The 21,504-nt window shown below is 31.1% G+C and overlaps 1 protein-coding gene across 2 annotated transcripts in view; it reads right to left on the reverse strand.

The window, feature by feature from the left end:
- LOC142330534 (Golgi to ER traffic protein 4 homolog) overlaps positions 1 to 21,504 on the reverse strand; it is a 61,770-nt gene that overhangs the window by 33,024 nt on the left and 7,242 nt on the right. The window contains exons 2-4 of one of the 2 annotated variants that reach the window (XM_075375872.1): positions 14,049 to 14,146; positions 7,608 to 7,702; positions 1,327 to 1,469 (exon numbers count right to left, since the gene is read on the reverse strand). In XM_075375872.1, coding sequence (XP_075231987.1) covers positions 1,327 to 1,469; positions 7,608 to 7,702; positions 14,049 to 14,146 — 336 coding nt within the window. The remainder of the gene's footprint in view (positions 1 to 1,326; positions 1,470 to 7,607; positions 7,703 to 14,048; positions 14,147 to 21,504) is intronic. The other variant, XM_075375871.1, reaches the window with a different exon arrangement.

A 21,504-nucleotide genomic window follows, 5' to 3' on the forward strand; every position in this document is an offset into this window, starting at 1 on the left:
ATGAAAGTAATTGAAATCCTAACCTTGCTAATTAAAATTTTAATGACTGATTCAACTTTTCTTACTTTTTGAATTATCCTCATTTAATTTTTTTATTTTTAATATTAAACTGAGTTGCTATGAAAAAAAATTGGTTCCCACCATTTCATGGTAAACATTTTCCACTGTAATTAGATCATTAAAAATCTAGTAAATCAAACTAAAATCAAATTACTCAATAAAACAAAATTTTACCAATAAGTGGACAACATACTCTGAATTTTATCAGAGCTATCTTGTACTATATATTGCAGGAAACTGTTATCTCTTCTTTCATCATTGTGCCTGGGCAATGTTTAATAAATTGACCTTTATATTGCCATTTTTTTTTTTCATTACCTGTTTCTTTTTTTTACTTCATCAGATATTTGACATTTCCATTTTTTTTAACAATAAAATGATTTTTAATTTAAAGAATCAACTTTCTAAACAACAACCGAACTGAATTTAATAAATCACATTCTCAAAACAATATGTTTTCAGTCATCAGGTTGTTTATAAGAGTGACTGAAAAGACACTCTTTCAAGAAGACAGTAATAAAAATTTTTTTATTATGAAGATACAAGGGTCCCTTTGTATTTACAAAAAGGATACAAGGGTGACTCAAAGAAAATTTTTATTATATTTGGTTCAGCTATCATTTAAACAATTTTTTTCACCAACCAAATGGACAAAAATTAAGCAAACATACCAATCTTGTTCTTGATAGTTTTCATTCAAAAGGACTTTTACGCTACCCTATTATTTACATTCTTTTAACATATATTTGTTTTTTCTTCTACCTTCATTTAATCTGCTTCTATCCAAATTTTGTTAATTTAAATGTAAATTAAAAACTAATAAACATATATAACAGTTGGCAACAAAACGTTGTTGAAATATATTATATTCATGTAGAGAGCTTAAGATTTAATCCATTCTCTTAGTGGCATGAAGAAAATTAAAATTACTCTAACATCTTACTTATTTACTAATGTATTTATTTACTCATATGTTTTTATTAAAAGACTTTTTAATTTTGATCATTTGTTAAACCAGTAAAAAATTACAAAAATTAACATAAATTCAAATCCTGCTAATTTTCTCTACTTCACTGATTTAACTATTACTACCTTCCACAAGAAGATATCTTTAACTATTTGAAAAAAGTAAAAATAAAACATTATCTTCCACCTCTGGTTACAAGAATTGAAAAGTGTTTCAACCTCAAAAACATTTTCATTAGAGTTTAGTACTATTAAAAAAAAGAATGTATCGCTTACAATTTTAATAGAACTCCTTTTTACCTTTCCAAAAAATCTGAGCAAAGGCTTGGTGTAATTTTGGATGGCCACTCTTATATTCTTGTGAACCCATAACAGACCACCTTAACGCATTAGTTAAAAATGTCTCACGTTCTGGTGTATCTTGATTTATCATAGAAAACAACCTACAAAACAGAACAAATTGTTATTAATACTTTAATTACTTAAATTCATTAAAAATAAAATGTAACTCAACTACCTGAAGTCTACTTTCTTTCATAAAAAATATATTTTTTTTTTACAAACGAATTAAATACAGTCAAGTAACATAGTAAAAATCCCTAAACAAAATTTAGAAAATTAGCAATAAAAAAACTTCAACATGGAATAAATTTTCATTTTAGGAAAAAGAAATATGATTTATGACTTAAAATACAATAATTTAAAAATCAATTCTATATTTTAGCATCTATAACACTCTTTTATCAAATATATTTTTACTTCCTTGTATAAGGTAAAGGAAGTAATGTGATTGTGAAAAATTTAGGTTTCCAGATTTCAATGGAAATATCCATTTGACCATCCCTTAACCCATTTTGACTAGTTTCGGCATGATGTCTATACGTACATATGTACGTATGTATGTAGGTAACTTGTATAAATCAAAAACGATTAGCCGTAGGATGTTGAAATTTTGGATTTAGGACTGTTGTAACATCTAGCTGTGCACCTTCCCTTTTGATTGCAATTGACTGAACCTAAAATGTCCAAAAATACCCAAAATTCAAATTTTTTAGATTTTGAACTTTTTCTTAACTGCAGTAATAAGCCCTCGTTGAGAGCTTTTCAACAATATATCATAAGTGGCACTTATTTTATTAGCCAAATAAAATTTTAATTAATGAAATATTTAGATCTTAGCCCATCGGTTCGAATCAGACTTCCATCTCCCTTTTTTTCAACTTTTTTTTTTTTTAATTAAAATATATTGATTTATTAATAATTATTAACCTGATTGAAAAAAAAATGATAAAATCAGAAGTCATTAGTGAAATAAAATTTTATATACTTTTCATTTTAATTTTAAAATTTTTAGAGGTAAAAATTAAAATTTCAACAGAGGTATATTTAAATTAAAAAAAAAAATGTATATGAAGTCTGATTCGAACCGATGTGTGCATGGTTACAGATCCGACACATTCTCACTTACATCACATAACTATTTTAGCGACGAGAAACAAAATTAATATATAAACTAATAAAAAATGCTGATACGGCACACCACAAAAAATGTGATGCAATGGGTGTCCACCATAATACAACTGTGTAACTGCTGTCCACTTTATTGAAGAATTTGAGGATTGTATCTCACTTTCAAATGAAATAAGTTTAAATGAAATGCAGCAAAAAATGTGTAAACGTAATTTAATAGGCGTACAAGGAAGTCATGTGGTGTCCACATTTTTTTAAAAAACACTAGCATTTTTTTTCTTTAACATTACCACTACAAAATAGGAGAAAGATGAATTTCTTCACTTTATATCAGTAGAATTATACTCTGAGCAAAAATCTGTGGAGTAATTTCACTTTAAATGCAAATGTTCTGTTTTTATGATCAATATCTAAAAACTTATATTGTGGTACATTATAGGCACTTATTACAATTTTCATGATTGAAACTGTATTTCCAAACTTAGATTGGCTAAGCTGATCTACTATTATTACTGGTCTGCCTTTTACTTTCCCATCTAGTGCTATAGCAGTAAAAGGGAAAGCATTGTAATTGGTCCAATTTGGGCATACGTGGTTTTCACCGATGTTGATGTTTTGGCACCTATGGATCCCAAAACACTGCATGGAAATTTTCCAGATGTTCGTATGTGTGTGTGTGTGTGTTTGGTATCGCACTCTAAATCACCTTATATCTCCAGAATTACAGGACCAATTTTGATCTAACTTGGTCAGATTATATGAGGCATTAATGTCATTAAATTTTTAACTTAAAAGGTCATGAGGGTGAGCTGCAGGACAAGGTCAGCCTCAGTATCTCAAGATTTCACCTAATTAAGGTCTTATTTTTCTTAGGCACATTTGTTAAAAATTAAAAAAATAATATTTGCAAAATCACACCCTCACTCCAAAAAATGCTCTAAACTAGTGGGTATACATTGTGTCATCATCATACATTGTATACATCCTTTGTCATCATAAGGAGCGCTAGTGTAGCACTGATATGCTTAACTGTGTGTAAGCTACGTGATGGGAAAGTCCTACAACGGTGTTGTCATCTTTCTTCGTTTATTTATGATAAAATTGTCAGTGAAGTAAATCACTTCCTATTTTCTCAAAATAGGAAGGGAAAACCAAATGGACAGCTGTATGAAACTATACTTTCTTACGTTACACTGTATAATAGAGAGAATAATAATCTTCATAGAGAAAATTATAAAAACAATCTAACAAAAAAAATCTAGTAATTTTTGTAAAGTACTATTAAATAATAATAGAAAGATTTAATTTCCTGCTTATTAATCTGCTTTCCTTCTTTTAAATTGAAATTAATATGTCACTAATAGATAGACAGCTTAATAAAATTTGTCCCACATTTAAATTTACACTTCCAAAAGAATGAATATGTTAACTTTAAGATTTAAACTTTCAAAATTAGTCATATTAATTTTAGAAAGTAGAAATTGTTCAGCGAGTCAACCCTTAAATTCCGTAACTGAAAATAAATCTGTCTGAAGAAATAATTTTGGCCTCCTTTTATCATGGAGTTTGTTAAAACTTCGTTGGTAAGACGCAACAAAGTCAATGAACTACGTTTACATTTCTAAACATGACCTAACCTAACAGTGAAATGAAAATGGGAAAAAAATTAAATAAAATAAGCATGGGAACATTATATTTCAGTTCAATTAGATTTGTAATAAAGAATACTTTAAAAAAATACCTCAAATTTTGTTAGACAACGGTTTTTTCCACTTTATTAACTGCAGGTCTCAAATATGTCGTTTATTCATTTGTTTAACATACCTTTATGAATCGCACCACTAGATAGCAATACTTGTTAGTACTAGGTTGTATATAAAAACTTGATAATACACTTGAATAAAAGTAAAAAAAAATATACTACAGCTTGTTTTAATAGTAAATCCTGTTATGTAAATGAAAGTAATGAAGGTAAAACAATTCTTTTAATTCCCATCATTCTTTAAAAAAAATAATAAAAGTATTATTTTGCAAGAGTTTATACTAGTTTTATTAAAAAAAGGAATAAATAAAAGAGAAATAAATTTGACATAAAATCAAATTTAACGATAAAAATCGAGGGTTACACTTATAAAGTTACAAGTGCAATATTACATCATGGATCTTTGCATCGTGAAGATCACTATACTAGTTTTATTAAAAAACGAAAAATATGGTATGAAGTGAATATAACCATCAGCAAAAAAAACACAGTATTAAAACAATAAATGAAAACTTTATTAAATATTACATAATCATTATGATTTAATTATTAGATTCATACAGAATTTTTTTTTGTCTTCAGTTATTTGACTGGTTTGATGAAGCTCTCCAAGATTGACTGGTTTCGTGCCAGTCGTTTCATTTCGGTATACCCCCTACATCCTACATCCCTAAAAATTTGTTTTACATATTCCAAACATTGCCTGCTTGTACAATTTTTTCCTTCTACCTGTCCCTCCAATATTAAAGCAATTATTCCAGGATGTGGCCTATAAGTCTGTCTCTTCTTTTAACTATATTTTTCCAAATGCTTCTTTCTTCAACTATTTGCCGCAACACCTCTTCATTTATCACTTTATTCAACCATCTGATTTTTAACATTCTCTTATAGCACCACATTTCAAAAGCTTCTAATCTTTTCTTCTCAGGTACTTCGATCGTCCAAGTTTCACTTCCATATAAAGCTACGCTCCAAACATATACTTTCAGAAATCTTTTCCTGACGTTTAAATTAATTTTTGATGTAAACAAATTATATTTCTGACTGAAGGCTCGTTTTGCCTGTGCTATTTGGCATTTTATATCGCTCCTGCTTCGTCCATCTTTAGTAATTCTACTTCCCAAATAACAAAATTCTTCTACCTCCATAATCTTTTCTCTTCCAAATATTACATTCAGTAGTTTATCTTCGTTATTTCTACTACATTTCATTACTTTTGTTTTGTTCTTGTTTATTTTCATGCGGTAATTTTTGCATAAGACCTCATCCATGCTGTTCATTGTTCCTTCTAAAACCTTTTTAGACTCAGCTAGAATTACTATATCATCAGCAAATCGTAGCATCTTTATCTTTTCACCCTGTACTGTTATTCCGGATCTAAATTGCTCTTTAACATCATTAACTGCTAGTTCTATGTAACAATTAAAAAGTAACGGGGATAGGGAACATCCTTGTCGGATTCCCTTTCTTATTATGGCTTCTTTTTTATGTTCTTCAATTATTACTGTTGTTGTTTGGTTCCTGTAAATATTAGCAATCGTTCTTCTATCTCTGTATTTGAACCCTAATTTTTTTTAAATGCTGAACATTTTATTCCAGTCTATGTTATCAAATGCCTTCTCTAGGTCTATAAATGCCAAGTATGTTAGTTTGTTTTTCATTAATCTTCCTTCTACTGTTAATTTGAGCGCTAAAATTGCTTCCCTTGTCCCTACACTTTTCTAGAAAACAAATTGGTCTTCTAACACTTCCTCCATTCTCCTCTCAATTCTTCTGTACACAATTCTAGTTAAGATTTTTGATGCATGACTAGTTAAACTAATTGTTCTGTATTCTTCACATTTATCTGCCCCTGCTTTCTTTGGTATCATGACTATAACACCCTTTTTGAAGTCTGACAGAAATTCCCCTTTTTCATAAATATTACACACCAGTTTGTATAATCTATCAATCGCTTCTTCACCTGCACTGCGCAGTAATTCTACAGGAATTCTGTCTATTCCAGGAACCTTTCTGCCATTCTTTTAATGCTCTCTTAAATTCAGATCTCAGTATTGTTTCTCCCCTTTCATCCTCTTCTTCCTCTATAATACCATTTTCTAATTCATTTCCTCCATATAAATTCTTCAATATATTCCATGCACCTATCAACTTTGCCTTTCATATTATATATTTGTGTACCATTTTTGTTTAACACATTATTTCATACAGAATATTTATTTTTAAAAAATAGTAGTTTTCAATAACATTAGAAATTTACACAATTTTCTTGTTTAAATTTTGTGAAGCTTAAAATTAACTTTAAATCACAGGGCAGATGATTATAAAAACTAATATCAATATAATACAATGAATTCTCACAATATGAAATTGAATGTTTGGGAGTATAATATTTCCTGACAAATCATACATCATGAAGTATAGATTAAAATCCCATTGCTAGATGTCATACTTAAACTGAGGATTGTCTTGACAAAGGTTTGGCTTTTATTACTTATCATTTAATCTTTCTAGTTAAAGTAGTTAAGTTGCATCTACGAGATAATAATAAATAATTTTTTTTTTTTTATTTCCAAATAACTTCTTAAAACAAATTGTTAGGGATGTGGGATGTAGGATGTAGAGGGTATACTGAAATGAAATGACTAGCACTAGATAGGGAATCTTGGAGAGCTGCATCAAACCAGTCAAATGACTGAAAACAAAAAAAAAAAAAAATAACTTCTAATCTTATATTTCTAATTTAATGAAGATGTTATTAATATACTACCGTTCACAAAAATAATTATGATTAATGAAAAAATAAATATATACTTGAGCTGTACAATCATGAATGAGCTGTCATTCAAAAGATAGATATCCTTATGTTACAAGTGGAAAACTTATAACTACTGACAATTTATAAAATTATTACAGGTTAAAATCCACAGCAGACTGAGGACATAATGAAAGATCTTACTAACAAATAAAGGCTAAATTAAAAAGAATGTTAATATCTTAAGCAGTAATTTTAAAACAGAAAATAGATGTGCCCATTTTATTTATATTAAAAACAACACTTCTGTTAATATTCATTGAAAAAATAACTTTTAAAATCTTTTGTTAGGTCTGCTAAAGCTCACTTAACACATTTAGATAGATCTAACTGTTCTTCTATAGCCACCATTTAACTAAAAAAAGCAGCTCTGATAAGAAAACAGACCTCTTAACAATCAAGAAATAGAATGATGGCTGTCAAATTTAAGCAAATCTGACACAAGTTTCTACTAAATATGGTAAAATATACTATTATTAGTCAGTGCCAGACGTGATATTAAAAGTAATTTAAATAATAATAATAAAAACTTACTTTGATAAGACACTAATTATTTCGTCTGACACAGTTGTTTCCGATTTAACCAGAACATCAACAAGAAGATTAGCAAGATCAGCCCCACTTGTTTGCTGAAAATTACAAATAATTAAGTGGCGTATAAATGTTTTACTCAAATTTTAAAATACAATAATTTCAAAATTGAACATACAACAAAATAAAATTTATTATCCTACCCTACTAAACGTATATGCGAGCATCCCCCTTAGCTTATCACCGGAATCTACCAATCACTAGCGGTAAATCCCCATTAATTAATATATGTTTCGTAGTGGTCAGGTGTATAATTGTTTTATTATTATATATTCATATACTGTATATATGCGAAATATATATCAATGCTTTGGGAAAATTCAGTACTTTTTAATTGGATCTGAATTTTTGGATGAAAATTGCAAATATCTCAAAAACGGTCGGTTCTAATGCTCTGAAAATTTTTTTCAATCCCCCTTGATGATAACCCATCCGCTTCCAATGGTACTGATGGATCTCCGTTGTGTTTCAAGTCCCCCCGGGGCGCTGTTCAGTAAATTGGAGAGGAAGTGTGATGGAGTGCCACTGTAATACCTTGGCAACTGCTTGTCAGATTTTCACGATTCAAACGGCGTATGTATCAGCAGGTAGAGCACTAACTGTTTAATGCATCAGGTACACTCTTGATTGACCAGATCTGAGTTATCTGGAAATTAAATAGTTTAGCCCTATGTTTTGATTACACTCACCCACTGCAAAATGTACCGATCTGATCTTTCGCTAAATACGCTCATACCTGAGCGCTGGAGCAGCTGTAAAATATGAACTTATGAAGACTAAAAATTAGAAAATAAAAAATATATAAAAAAACGACTCTTACATTAAATGACTAAAAAGTAGAAAATACAAAATACATAAAAAAAAATTTTTAAACACTTCACTTAAATTAAACACTAAGATGTAAAAAATAATTTTAGGGCGGTACCTCAGAATGGATTTGACAACAAGCTTTGATGGTGATGTGTAAGATGATGTGAAAGTCATAGCTTCAAATTAAAAATCTGATGTTTTTGCTAATTTTTTCTTATGCATAATAAATGGCCTAAAGAGTGGGGTGCAAAAACACAAAAGAAAAAATTGGCAAAAACATCAAATTTTTAATTTGAACCTATGACTTCCACATAATCTTACATGTCACCATTAAAGCTTGTCAAATCCATTCTGCGATAGTGTCCTAAAATTATTTTTTACCTTTTAGTGCGTTTAATTTAGTGTTTTAAAAACTTTTTTTTACATATTTTCTATTTATTTATGTCATTGTTTTTCTTCAAAATGAACCATAACCAAAAGGTGGGTATGGAAATGTACTGATCACTAGCAGAAAATCCCAATTCGTTATTATCAGTAGAGTTAAATTTCGTTATCTAGAGTTAAATTTCTAATTTAACAATTATATCAATTTTCATCATTAAAAAAAAAAAATTTTTACACAAGAGGTAATCAATTTTTGACACCTAATAATCCCATTCCAAGATGCTGCTCACCAGGGCAACCCGCCCAGAAGGTCTAGCTACAGAGGCATGCCCTGCAGCTACCATTTAATGAGAATGCAGTTACACTTAATGAGAATGGCAACATGACCTAGGTCATGTTACCATTCTCATTAAATGTTATGTTGCCATTCTGTCTCAGCTGTTCAGGCAACAGCCTGAATAGCTACAGAGGTGTAAATCAGCAACGTTTATTCCAAAGTAATCCTCAGGAAAAAAGCAATGGCTACTTTTAAATGAGGTTCTGAGACAGAAATAAACAGCTGCACACTTGAAACCTAGCACTGCTGATCTACTTAATTAAAAGTTGTCACTTTACTCACTCTTTTCTTTCTTTTTCCTGTTTAGCCTCCGGTAACTACCGTTTAGATAATTCCTCGGAAGATGAATAAGGATGATATGTATGAGTGTAAATGAAGTGTAGTCTTGTACATTCTCAGTTCGACCATTCCCGAGATGTGTGGTTAATTGAAACCCAACCACCAAAGAACACCGGTATCCACGATCTAGTATTCAAATCCGTGTAAAAATAACTGGCTTTACTAGGACTTGAACGCTGTAACTCTCGACTTCCAAATCAGCTGATTTAGGAAGACACGTTGCGTTAACCACTAGACCAACACGGTGGGTGCACTTTACTCACTCTAAAAGGATCTTTCCTCACTCTTCAAAAGTATAACAGGTGTATATTACCTATACCTATGCAAAATATAGAAAGATAGAGCTTGAGATGCAACATGCAACTTTAAAATTCTATGAACATCACCATTTTTATTTTGAACCATCTCTAAAAAGATGAAACTGGATTCAAGGTATATTTCATAGTCCCTACATATTTAGCGATCCAGTTATGATAAAAACTAGAATTTAATTTGTGTTAGTTTTACTTATAACAGGGATTTATAAACATTGGTTTTCTTCTACTGCTAAAAAGTTTATTAATACATGTTGAAAAGGAAAAGCTTCTAATTATAATGACCAATAAGTTTAATAATTTTGTCTCTGAGATAGTAAAATATTTTTATGGAACAAGATGCTAAATGTAACTTGACATCTCAGCAGAGTACTGCTGACATCATGTCACTATGCTGTGTTACTCGATAACATGGTATTATATAAAATAAATCAATAGTTACATAAGACTGAAGTAAAGCATGAAAAGTTTACAAGTTTGTTTAGAAATACTATAGAGTGATTGTAGGATATACCACCACTTCTTTTACTGGAAACAGAAATGATTAAGTCCTTTCTGATAACTTCAAACTGAATTCTTAAGTAAAAGACGGTCGAGAATGATTGAAGCAATTACCAGCAAATTCAAAAATATGAACTTAAAACAGAGAAAGCACTGTAACTATAAGGAAAAGAAAACAGAATTAAAGTAAATGAGAGGTAAGTACAGACAGTATAACAATAACAGCCAAAGTTGAACAAAGTAAATGTTACAGAAACATAGTAAAATGAGTAGCTCACTTGAGATTAATTTTGAGTTATCTTGAACTCAGTAAACATGTTGCAGAAGGAATCCAAAATAAGAGTGGAAAAGAAGGAGTAGAGAGTAATCAAACAAAGCCAAAATTAAGCATCACAGCAAAATTATTCAGAGAACAATTCGAAACAAGGGTGAAGAATTACAAGCAATAGATTACCTAATTCCTGTGGATATTTTTAAAATACAGTATGAAAATAAAAAATTTCCCACATATGAACTATAAGAATTTCCCTACTAAACTATAAGAAATCATATATTTAAGATTTTCTAACATTAAAAAATTAAACTGAAAAAAGTGGTTCTGCATTGCTTGTTTATAATTCAAACGAACTGGTAATATTAATTAACAATATCATGGGAAGGATGAAACTTACAATCAAATATATTCGTATTAAGATTCCCCATTTGGGAGTCGAATGACAAAAGTGATCTGCCAAAAACTAAACACAAGGGGAAAAAGATAAATGGGGAGTAGTATTTACAGAAATTGTTAAGCTTCTTATGAAATGTTGCGACTATTCATGTACTAAAAAAAACATTCTACAATATGATAACTGGTAATACTGCTTTGTTATGCATTTTTCTTAATATAAAAGCTATTTTCACTCTTAACTTCAAATAACAACAAAATAACCACTAAACACAGACAGAACCTAAAATACTAATACCAAAAGTTGACTTTCACGGGATCCCACATCATCAGTCTGTACAAAATTCCAAAATTACATCAAACAAAAATAAAAAATAGAAATTTTAAATTTAGAAAACAACCCTCACAATCACAAAACTTAAACAACAAAATTCAATGCCAACTTGTATGATAATAAATTAAAAACATTACGCAACTACGTTCGTAAACACTGTTGCCAACTGCTACAACCAACTACGTCTTAAATTAAATCATCATCTTCAAAAACAATCAGTTGATTAATAATTTCATACTTTTGTTTAAATTTATAAAACTACTTAAAATTTTTATTTTATTTTTTTTTTAGTTTGACGTAATTTTGGAATTTTGTACTCACTGATGATGCGGGATCCTGCAAGTCGACTTTTGGTATTAGTTTTTTACATTCTGTTACTGTGTTAGGTGGTTTTTTGCTGTTATTTGAGGTTAATTGCCACAGTGGTCAGTATTTTGAATAATTATTTGAATTTTCACATAGTTATTTCACCATTAAATATTGATTAACTGTCACGTTCACATGTTTTTACTCTCTCAGCACGCCAAATGAAACTGCCATTTTTATTCTTTTCAAGCAGCAAGCAGGCATATGTTTTGTCTATATTTTGTCAGATGGCGCAAAGCTAACATGGTTTAGAAAATACTAGGATATATATCAAAAGGTTATTAAGAAAAAACTGTTTAATAAATTACACATATAAATATAATAGAATGTGAATTGGATTTAATAAGAACTGGATTTGGGTAGACGATTTAAGCATTCATAAACAAATGTGGCCAAAAAATAGCCAATAATGGTCATGAGATGAATATATATTTTTCTTAGAGAAAAAGAAATAATCAACATACTCTTTAACAAGATAAAACAAAAATATCTGATATCACACCACCAAAAAAACAATTTCATTGTTTAAGCATTAATAAATCTCATTATCACAAAAACAGAAAGATAAAAAAAGGATAATAATAGAAACTCCCAAAGACACTTACAGTGTGAAGGTCCCCCAAAAAACAAATATTTGTTCCAAATTTGAAAAAAATTGATATACAAAGAAACTGAATACTATTTGCTACTTTCAAACTTCTATAAAACACAACTCTTTGCTTCAATTCAGAGAACAAATATTTAATAAATTAAGTTGTACAAACGCTTGAAAAATATTACAAAAATTCACTTGCCATGGGGCTGTTTTAAAACAAACAAGCAATTGGTTTAAAAAATACAATAAGCAGCTACTCAAAGTTTGTTAAGAATGAGTAAAGTTAAGAATGAGATTGAATTCATTTAAGACTATAAATTAAGTTAGATTCAGCTTAAATGAAAGTTATGTTAAATTAAGTGCAATATACATTATTTACAGAGTAAATAACTTGGTTTAAGTAAAATTTACTTGAGTTTGGTTAGGTTTAGGTCAAGGTTAAGGTTAGGTAACTAACAATTCTATGTACTGAACTTCATAATGATATTAACATAATCTTAACACTCACTTCGCTTGCTAACTCGTCTAATTAACCCTGAATATTCAACTGGCCCATTGTTAGGCCGAGTCCATAATTATGAGGTGAATACCTAATTGTAAGCAATTACCTGCAGATATAAAAGGAATTTTCACCTCAAAAGGGTACGAAAAACAAAAGGGTGCTTAAAATTTCAGTATTTATCTCTTAGAAGAATAGGGTGCTTTAGCTAGTTTGTATATAAATAATGAATGAATAAACATTTATTTCCCTTGTACAAAATACGACATAAAAATAAGAATTATAATTATAATTAGGAAATATAATACCTACAAAGGATAACCTGTGCGCAGGCATGAAAAACTTTATATATTTCTAAACAGGGAATATAAAAATCAAAAATATTTTAAAAATAGATAGTTGTAACTAAATGTTCCTACATAAGTAAACCAAAGTTCTTATAAACAAAAAAAAATTAATTGTTAAAAATTGCGATCAATTAAAATTTAAACTTATTACCTTGGAACGACAACGAAAGAATAAAAAAAAAATTGAATAATAATACTATAACAAATTAACACTCGTACCCATGCTTTAAAATTCAACATTCTAGATTTAGTAAATTCAAGGAAATACAAGAATACAAAGATGATGCAAATAATATTTATATTGTCGTACACTTTTATGCTTAGTATATTGTATAAATTGGAGTAAAATTAATATTGTTATATCTGTTATATTAACACTATTTTGTAACAATATAAAATAATCTTAGAATTTATATAATTATAAATTTACCCTTAATAATTTTGCCTTCCTTAGTTTTGATTAGCTCTGTTATAAGATTTTATATAAAAAACCAAAAACTTTATAAATTGAATTACAAAATTAACTTATGTCAATTAGATAGGATGGCAAAAACATGTTTAGAATAGTGATTCATACACATTATTTGTCATTATCCATTCATCTGTTTCTTTAAGGATTTTTTGTTCACTCTTACTATAAATAAATTTAGCAGGAATAAGATTTATTAGTTTAGCAGAAATACACAAGAAATGTATTCTCCAGACCAATAGGTAATTTCAGGGTATTATAAAAGTGATATAATAGATGGCATATAAAAATGCACATAAAAGGGGAAATTTTCACCTAAATATTACAATTTTTTTATGATACCTGGTATAATTAGTAATTATTTTTAAAAACATAAATACAACTGAAAATTCATAAATTATAACACAATAAACAGAACATACATATACTTTCTCAATATACCTGATCCCGTCGCAGTAATAATTCTGCCCCATCCTGCAACATCTGTATAAGCTCTGAATACTTCTTTTGTCCCAAATATCTACAAAAAGAAATTAATAATTCGCAAATTATATTTTAAAAAGAAAAACAAACAAAAAAGCAATACAAAAAATAATATAAAAAATTGACACATGTGAAATATTACTAAATAAAAAATTGTATAAAATAAAGCTTTAAAATTCAATTCTTTATATATAAAAATGGTATAAAATAAAGCTTTAAAGTTCAATTGTGTATATATAAAAGCTGTAACTCTGACAATAATTACAAAGAGATCGTAGTTTATCAACATTCTCAGATTGCCTATAAGCAAGACGCATTAACTAAAATCTTTCTCCTTTATCTGTTATGACTATCACATAAGAACACAAAAAAACTTGTTGGAAATTATTAGATGATTTTTCTTTAATGTTCTTGGAAGGAGGAGAGACTTAATGAAAAGTTTTGTTAAAAAAAATTTAGGGATAAATTAAATACCAAAAAAATGTTAATTAATTAATATTTGGACTTTTCTGGGGTTTGAAAGTAGTTAAACTACTGATAAAACTGCTTTTATTTCATATTTATTCATCAACCTGCTTAGAGCTATATAAAAAAAAAATTATTAAAAATTAAATTTGAAACTGCCTGTTACTTAAAAGAAAAATGGATTTATTGTTAAAATAAAATTTATAAATTTTTAAAGCAGAAACTCATTCATGTATTACAGCTAGCAATAAAGAATGATGAAAGCTTAAGGAATCTTAAAACATATTCAAGCAATTATTTCCTACTGATGAAAACTTAAAAAACCAATCATTTAATAAAATACTCATGAATAAACATTTTTCCAATAGTAAAGATTTAATAGTTTGTAATTTAACATAATTGTTAGTATAATTTCAGAATTGTTATCTTCTTAACAGTTTGATTGGTTTACTTTACAGACTTCAAAAAAAGGTTTTCAATTCAATCTGTATGGAATCTTTTTTCTATATTACATATAATCAACATTTACTCTTCATAAAATGTATCAGTTTCTATGATTTTTTATTGACCCTATAGTTAAATTTTCCACAATAAATTAATTATAAAATGATTAGCATATAAAATTCTTAGTGTAGGATCTTTATATCATAATGATAGGTAACCTTACCAACAAATAGTTTATTAAATGCTGTGTGGATTGTGAATCAATGGTTCAGAAACATGGGCTTACTGTAAAATATGACAATAGAAAGTTGGAAGCATTCCAACTTGTAGTGGAATGCCAGTTGGTGTACAGAAGGAGAATGGAAAAAATTCCACGGTTTGGTAGAATAACAAAAGAAGTTTTTAGAAGAACAGACTAAAAAACCAAAATATTTCTTTAAAAAAAAATAATAAAAAAAGAGGAGTTCACACAGTTCATAGTCATCTACAAAAATATAATAATTTCATGATGAACATACTGGAGGAAATTAAGGAAGATAAAAAAGGTGCAGGAAGACCAAAAACAGTACCTGTCACAACCCTACCTCCAGTATTTGTATTTCCCTACCTCCAGTATCAGTCCCAATCACACTCCCTAGCATCTATCTCCTTGAATTATATTATTGTGGTTACCATAGAGGCTACATTACCCTGCTCATGTTTTCCTTATAGCATCTACAGCAGCATGTTTTCCAGATGCAACTGACTTATCCCAAATGAGTGCTTAATCTCATTCAATCTATTACATCTGTATATAGAGTGCTCTACAGATTCAATTTCGTTACAGTATTGGCAGTCTGGGGTCATCCACCCACCAAAACGATGAAGGTAGGTCCTAAACTCACCATGTCCAGTTAACAGTTGTGTGAGATGGAAGCCCACCTCCCCGTACCCCCTATTTATCTATATGCTGACGTGGGGAATTATCTTTTTGGTTCAGCCTCCAGTGTCAGATGTTTCCCACTGTACCTTCCATTCTTCAAGCAACTGTCTTTTAGTTTCACTTCTAGGTGTCCCACAATTAACTCATCGGAGCATCAGAACCCTAAGCCTAACGTGACTTCCCACTATGACTTCTACTGCGTTTTTCTGTTGTATATGCAGACACAATTTGTATTGCAGCTCTTCTCTGCAGGGCAGATACCTACTTTGACTCATATTTCTCTGATTCTTCTCCTGCCTGTTAAGGTGATCAATGATGACTTATTAGGCGCTAATATCAGTCCTCTTCCTTCAAGCCACCTTTGTATACTATCGACTGCAGCTGCTGCACAATCCTCTACTTCTTGTTCTGTCTTGCCAGTGACAGGTCTTTAGCGTAAGCTAACAGTTTGACATCACCTTCAAACTCCAGTCTCAATACTTTGTCGAAGGCCAAGTTCCACAGGAACAGGAGTGGCCCAAGGACTGACCCCTGTGGAACCCCCCCCCAAATATCTCGACCAGAATTTCACCGTCTTCAGTACATACATGTATTTTCCTCCAGTGTAAATAAGAGTTTATTATGTCTCCATAATTAACTGTTGATAATTATTAATATTCCATTCTCATAATGCTTTGTTGATTACCGGCCAGGGGAGAAAGCCGAAAGCATTCCTGACATCTAGGAGGCCACCAAAGGAATCCTCCTTCGACGCCGGGTGACACCCACTCGGCCTACAGACCAGTTAGTTACGCATTGTAACGCATCTACCATGAACCTCCCTTTCACAAAACCTTATTGCCTAGGGGAAAATCCACCAGTCGTTTCTACCTCCGCCAATATACGATCAACAATCAGTCTTTCAAATAGTTTACCGATCGTGTTTAACAAACAGATTAGTCAATGTGACCCCTTTCATCTCTGTATCCCTCTTCTTAGGTACCAAAACCAGTCGTGCCTCCTTCCAGCACGCTGGGAAATGATAGCCCTCTAGGGCCTGATTTAAGGCGTTTAACAAAATCCAAATTCAGGGGTGTCTGGCCACCGTTTCCTTGGCCACTATTTTACCTGGAACCAAATCTGGTCCTGGACTCCTGGGGTGTAATGTCACCACAGCACACTTGAGTTCCCTTATCGTGAACCTCATGTTGTGTTCAACTGTCACCTCTGTCCATTCTTACTCAATTACTAAGAAGAGTTCCTCTACAACTCGCAGCACCACCTCACTAGAAAAAGGGGCGGGCTGGTCGTCCAAATTGGTCCATGACCAGTTTGTAAGCATCTCCCCAGGGATTTAATTTAAGATCTTACAGTAGTTCATGCCATGCTCTGACCTTGGCGTCCTTTACTGCATTTGTTAATGCCTTCCTGGCATAGCAACAGTAATCTTTTCTTAGCCCCTTGTCAATCCTACTGTTTCTCCTAGTATCTCGCTAGAGCCTTCTCGTCAAGGCAAGTGTTGCAGCACTCCTTTCAGCTATGACAGAGGACCACCAAAGACTCTATGCTTACCTGGACCTTCCCTTGACCCAGTACATCTGCATAAATTTTCTAAGTATTCCAATAACATGATTTCTGGCATGATTTGGATATCTCCACAGAACATAACCGAAACCGCATCTACAATATCTCTTGTCAATCTCTCTGTAGGTTTCCAATGTAGAACTCTAACTAGTCCAGGCCACACATATCCAACTCGATTCCCCCCCGAGGGGAGAAGATCCCACCTCGTACATGATCCAACTGTCCAACTGTAGACATGATTGTGTGGTGGTCTGTGGCTATTTCTTCTTCTCTCACCATTCAGTTGCTTATATTTGGCACTATTCTTTGTCACAGCCGTCACATCCACGACCGAACCACTTCCTCAGCCAGAATAAGTGGGGACACGTCCCCTATTGCATGCGACGAGTCCCACCGCCGCAAACATGGTCACCATGACGTATCCACGACCTGTGGAATCCTACCATCCAATTCTTGACAATCAGGATTTAAGTCTCCTGTTAAACTATAGGCTCATCAAATAAAATTGGTTAAATTTTTATAGTTCATCAATAAATTGGTGAAATCTTGCCACACCTAGAATTTGAATAAGCCAAAATTAAAACACGATCTGTTAACTCAACTCCAACAAAACCATTTCCTCTAGTAACCTGTAACTGTTTGAACTGCCTTAATATATTAAGTATGGCTGCATCAGCATTTTGGTCAACTTCCCAAGTATGGGCTGCTACTATCCTCACAATATAAGGATAGTAGCAGCCCTCTTCACAGTATGGAAGAGAGCAGTCACCTGTCATAAATTAAAGTGGGCAAAGGAGCACATTCATGAAAGAAATTAAAAGATTGACAAATATAGAAGAATTCCCGCCAATAAATCTTTGGACTGGGAACAAAAAAGACATTTAGCTGACTTCATTCTATATTTAAAATATTCTTACACAAAGTTGAAGAAAATTATTCCAATTTTCTTAATTTTAAGATAAAATAATAATACATATTCTTGCATTCCAGGAAATTTAGCTTATATTTGGTAACAATTTTCGCTATATAATCTTTTCAAAATTCCTTTCCTTATTTTTATCAAGATGGAATGGAAGTTTCATTGCTAATGGCTGTTATTCATATGGGCAAAATTTTTTTTGCAGCCTTATTTTATATAAAAACTAAAATGAAAAAAAAATCCAAAAGTATAAAAATAAAAACTAAAATGGAAAAAAGAATCCAAAAAATAACTTCAGAAAATCACACTAAAAATTAGAAAATAAATATTTTTTAAATTTTGACTTTTTTAAGGAAGTAAGTGCAAGCAAAGAGTTGTTAGTAAAATTCATATCATACGTGTGATCAGTTAAATACAAGATTTTTACAGGTGTAGCAACAAATTTTTGCCTAAAATTTTGAGTTGCTAAGCATTCACAATACACTGACTCCATTTGACAAAATATACGAGGTATATCTCTAAAGTAAAGACCGCTGGGAAATTTCTCTCCTTAAGGTTGGCGAACCTGTGTCGTTCATGGTCACGCTAGTAATGTACACACTGCATTGTTATATGTAAGTTGTCGCGTTGTACGTTATTATGTTATAAATGAATAGGAAGATCAATGTTGCCGCCGACTGTGAAATACGTGGTCATGCGTTTTTAAGCCGATTGAAATTCATAGGCAGTTGATTGCTGTGTACAGTGATAATGTAATGAATGAAAGGAAGTCCGAAAATGATGTAAAAGGTTTAGAAATAACAGAATTAATGTGCAGGATGAAGAACGTTCGAAGAGGCCCTCGATACTCACCGAGGACTTGCTGAAACGCGTCGATGATGAAATTAGAAAAGATCGTCGCTCAACGATTTCCGACCTGGCCCTTCTTTTTCCTGATGTTTCAAGAGTTGTTGGTTATTGGTTCATGACCATTAAGGCTTCAGAAAGGTTTGTGCACGTTGGGTGCTTCTCGTCTTAACGGAACGCCACAGAAAAATCCGAATGGGATCTGCTTTGGAATTTTTGATGCGCTACAAAGAAAAAGGAGATGAGTTCCTTAATTCAATTGTTACTGGCGATAAACATGGATTTCGTATTATACGCCAGAGAAAAAACGGCAGTCAAGTGAATGCCGTCATCCTCAATCACTAACCAGACCAATAAAGGTCAGGCCACAGGATGCAAACTGATGGCCAGTCTTTTGGGATCAGTTTGGCAAACTGCTGATTGATTTCATGCCACGTGGAACGACTGTAAATGCAGAAGCCTACTGCGAAACTCTACGTAAGTCACGGCGCGCCATTTAAAATCGGCGACGTGAGCGGATGTTCGACGGCGTCGTCCTGCTGCACGAAAATGTACGTCCACATATTGCGGGTCCGACACGTGATTTACTGAGAACATTTGCATGGGAAATTTACGTTCACCCATCATACAGTTCGGACTTAGCTCCTCCTGATTACCATTTGTTTGGGAAATTGAAAGAATTTTCGAGTGGTAAGCAATTCGAGCGTGAAGATGAACTTAAAAATGCTATTAATCAGTGGCTAAACGGACTGGCGGCAGAATTATACCTCGAGGGTATATTGAAGCTGGTGTATCCCTCCCTACGTTAAATGTCTTAATTCATGTAGCGATTATATAGAGAAGTAGTTTAAGAGAAATAAAAAAAATTATAAAGTTTTCAGAATAAATTTTTTTACAATGAAACGGTCTTGACTTCAGAAATCACCTGTTGTATTTCATTTGCTATAAATCATTTACTATCTTACATAGTAAACTATCAATGAAATTAGTATAAAATATCATTTAATACAATGAAGGGAGTCCCATACTTTTATTATTCATAATATAAAATGTAAAGGAATTTTGTTAATAAATTCATTCAATGTGCATTATTATAATGTAATGTAAGTGAGAAATATAGTAAACCAATGCTCACATAAAAGTACATTCACTGCTGCAAATAGAAAACAGACTTATAGATCACCATTATCAATATAAAATGTTATTTAAATTTAATCAAAGAGTTTATTATAAATATTTATTCTTAACTTAATATGAAAATCAAATCATTTTTTTAATGCATCTTTTTTCATTAGTTAAATAAAAGAGTTAAACAATTAAAATTTTTTATTTTAAATTTTTAGTCTCAATTAAACTAAAAAAAATTACTGTCACAATTAGGAAGGGTGTTATTATGAAACTTTTTGGACACAATCTCAGAGAAATGTGTTAATTTACCACTTTTAAACATACTGTAAAGATGATACACAACTCTACTCAATTGTAAATAATCGTAGATAGCTTTCTTCTGAAATACAATGATGTAGCAAATACTCCACAATAAACTGCATCATTTTGATTGAACCTTGGGGAAAAAGTTTTGTTGATCGGAGGTATCAATATAATTTAGTCAAAAACAATTTGTGACAAATATTTAGTTTTTTTTATTCAAAGAATCATAAATACTTTGTGCATGAAATGACCGTTATTGCAGGTCCAGTGCGAACAACAGCATTTTAGAAAAATACTTATTCTCAGTCCATAAAATTTGTATTGATATACTAATTCTGATTCCATCTCTATTGCTGCCTAAAAAAAATTGCATACTAAAATCTACATTCTTGTTTAAGAATAGGGAAATATTTAGTGTAACCTAAATATTTTTTTGTGTATATAATAATACAGGTTTTACCACTGTAAATCAATTAACTGCTCCCTCAAAGTCTCTACCTCCATAAACATCAAAAGTATTGCTTTTTCTAATAACAATTTGATGTTGATGAAACAATCATGTAGCCACAATTCACGTCCGAAAATGAATAACCGACTCAAACATATTTGTGAATAAATCTAGGAGCAGTGATTCACTGACACTAGTTGACAGCTGTTCGTACATAACCTGTCTTCACATTATAGGCTACATTTTCTTGCATAGCGGACTGGCAATTTGTATCAAAGTTTTTAGTACGCATGCATGGTTGTTTGGTAGCAGAATGCACAGCTAACTGACGCTCTATGTCTTTCAAGTTTTTCATAT

Source organism: Lycorma delicatula, chromosome 9 (genome assembly GCF_047948215.1).
Source record: "Lycorma delicatula isolate Av1 chromosome 9, ASM4794821v1, whole genome shotgun sequence".
Classification (NCBI taxonomy): Eukaryota; Metazoa; Arthropoda; class Insecta; order Hemiptera; family Fulgoridae; genus Lycorma; species Lycorma delicatula.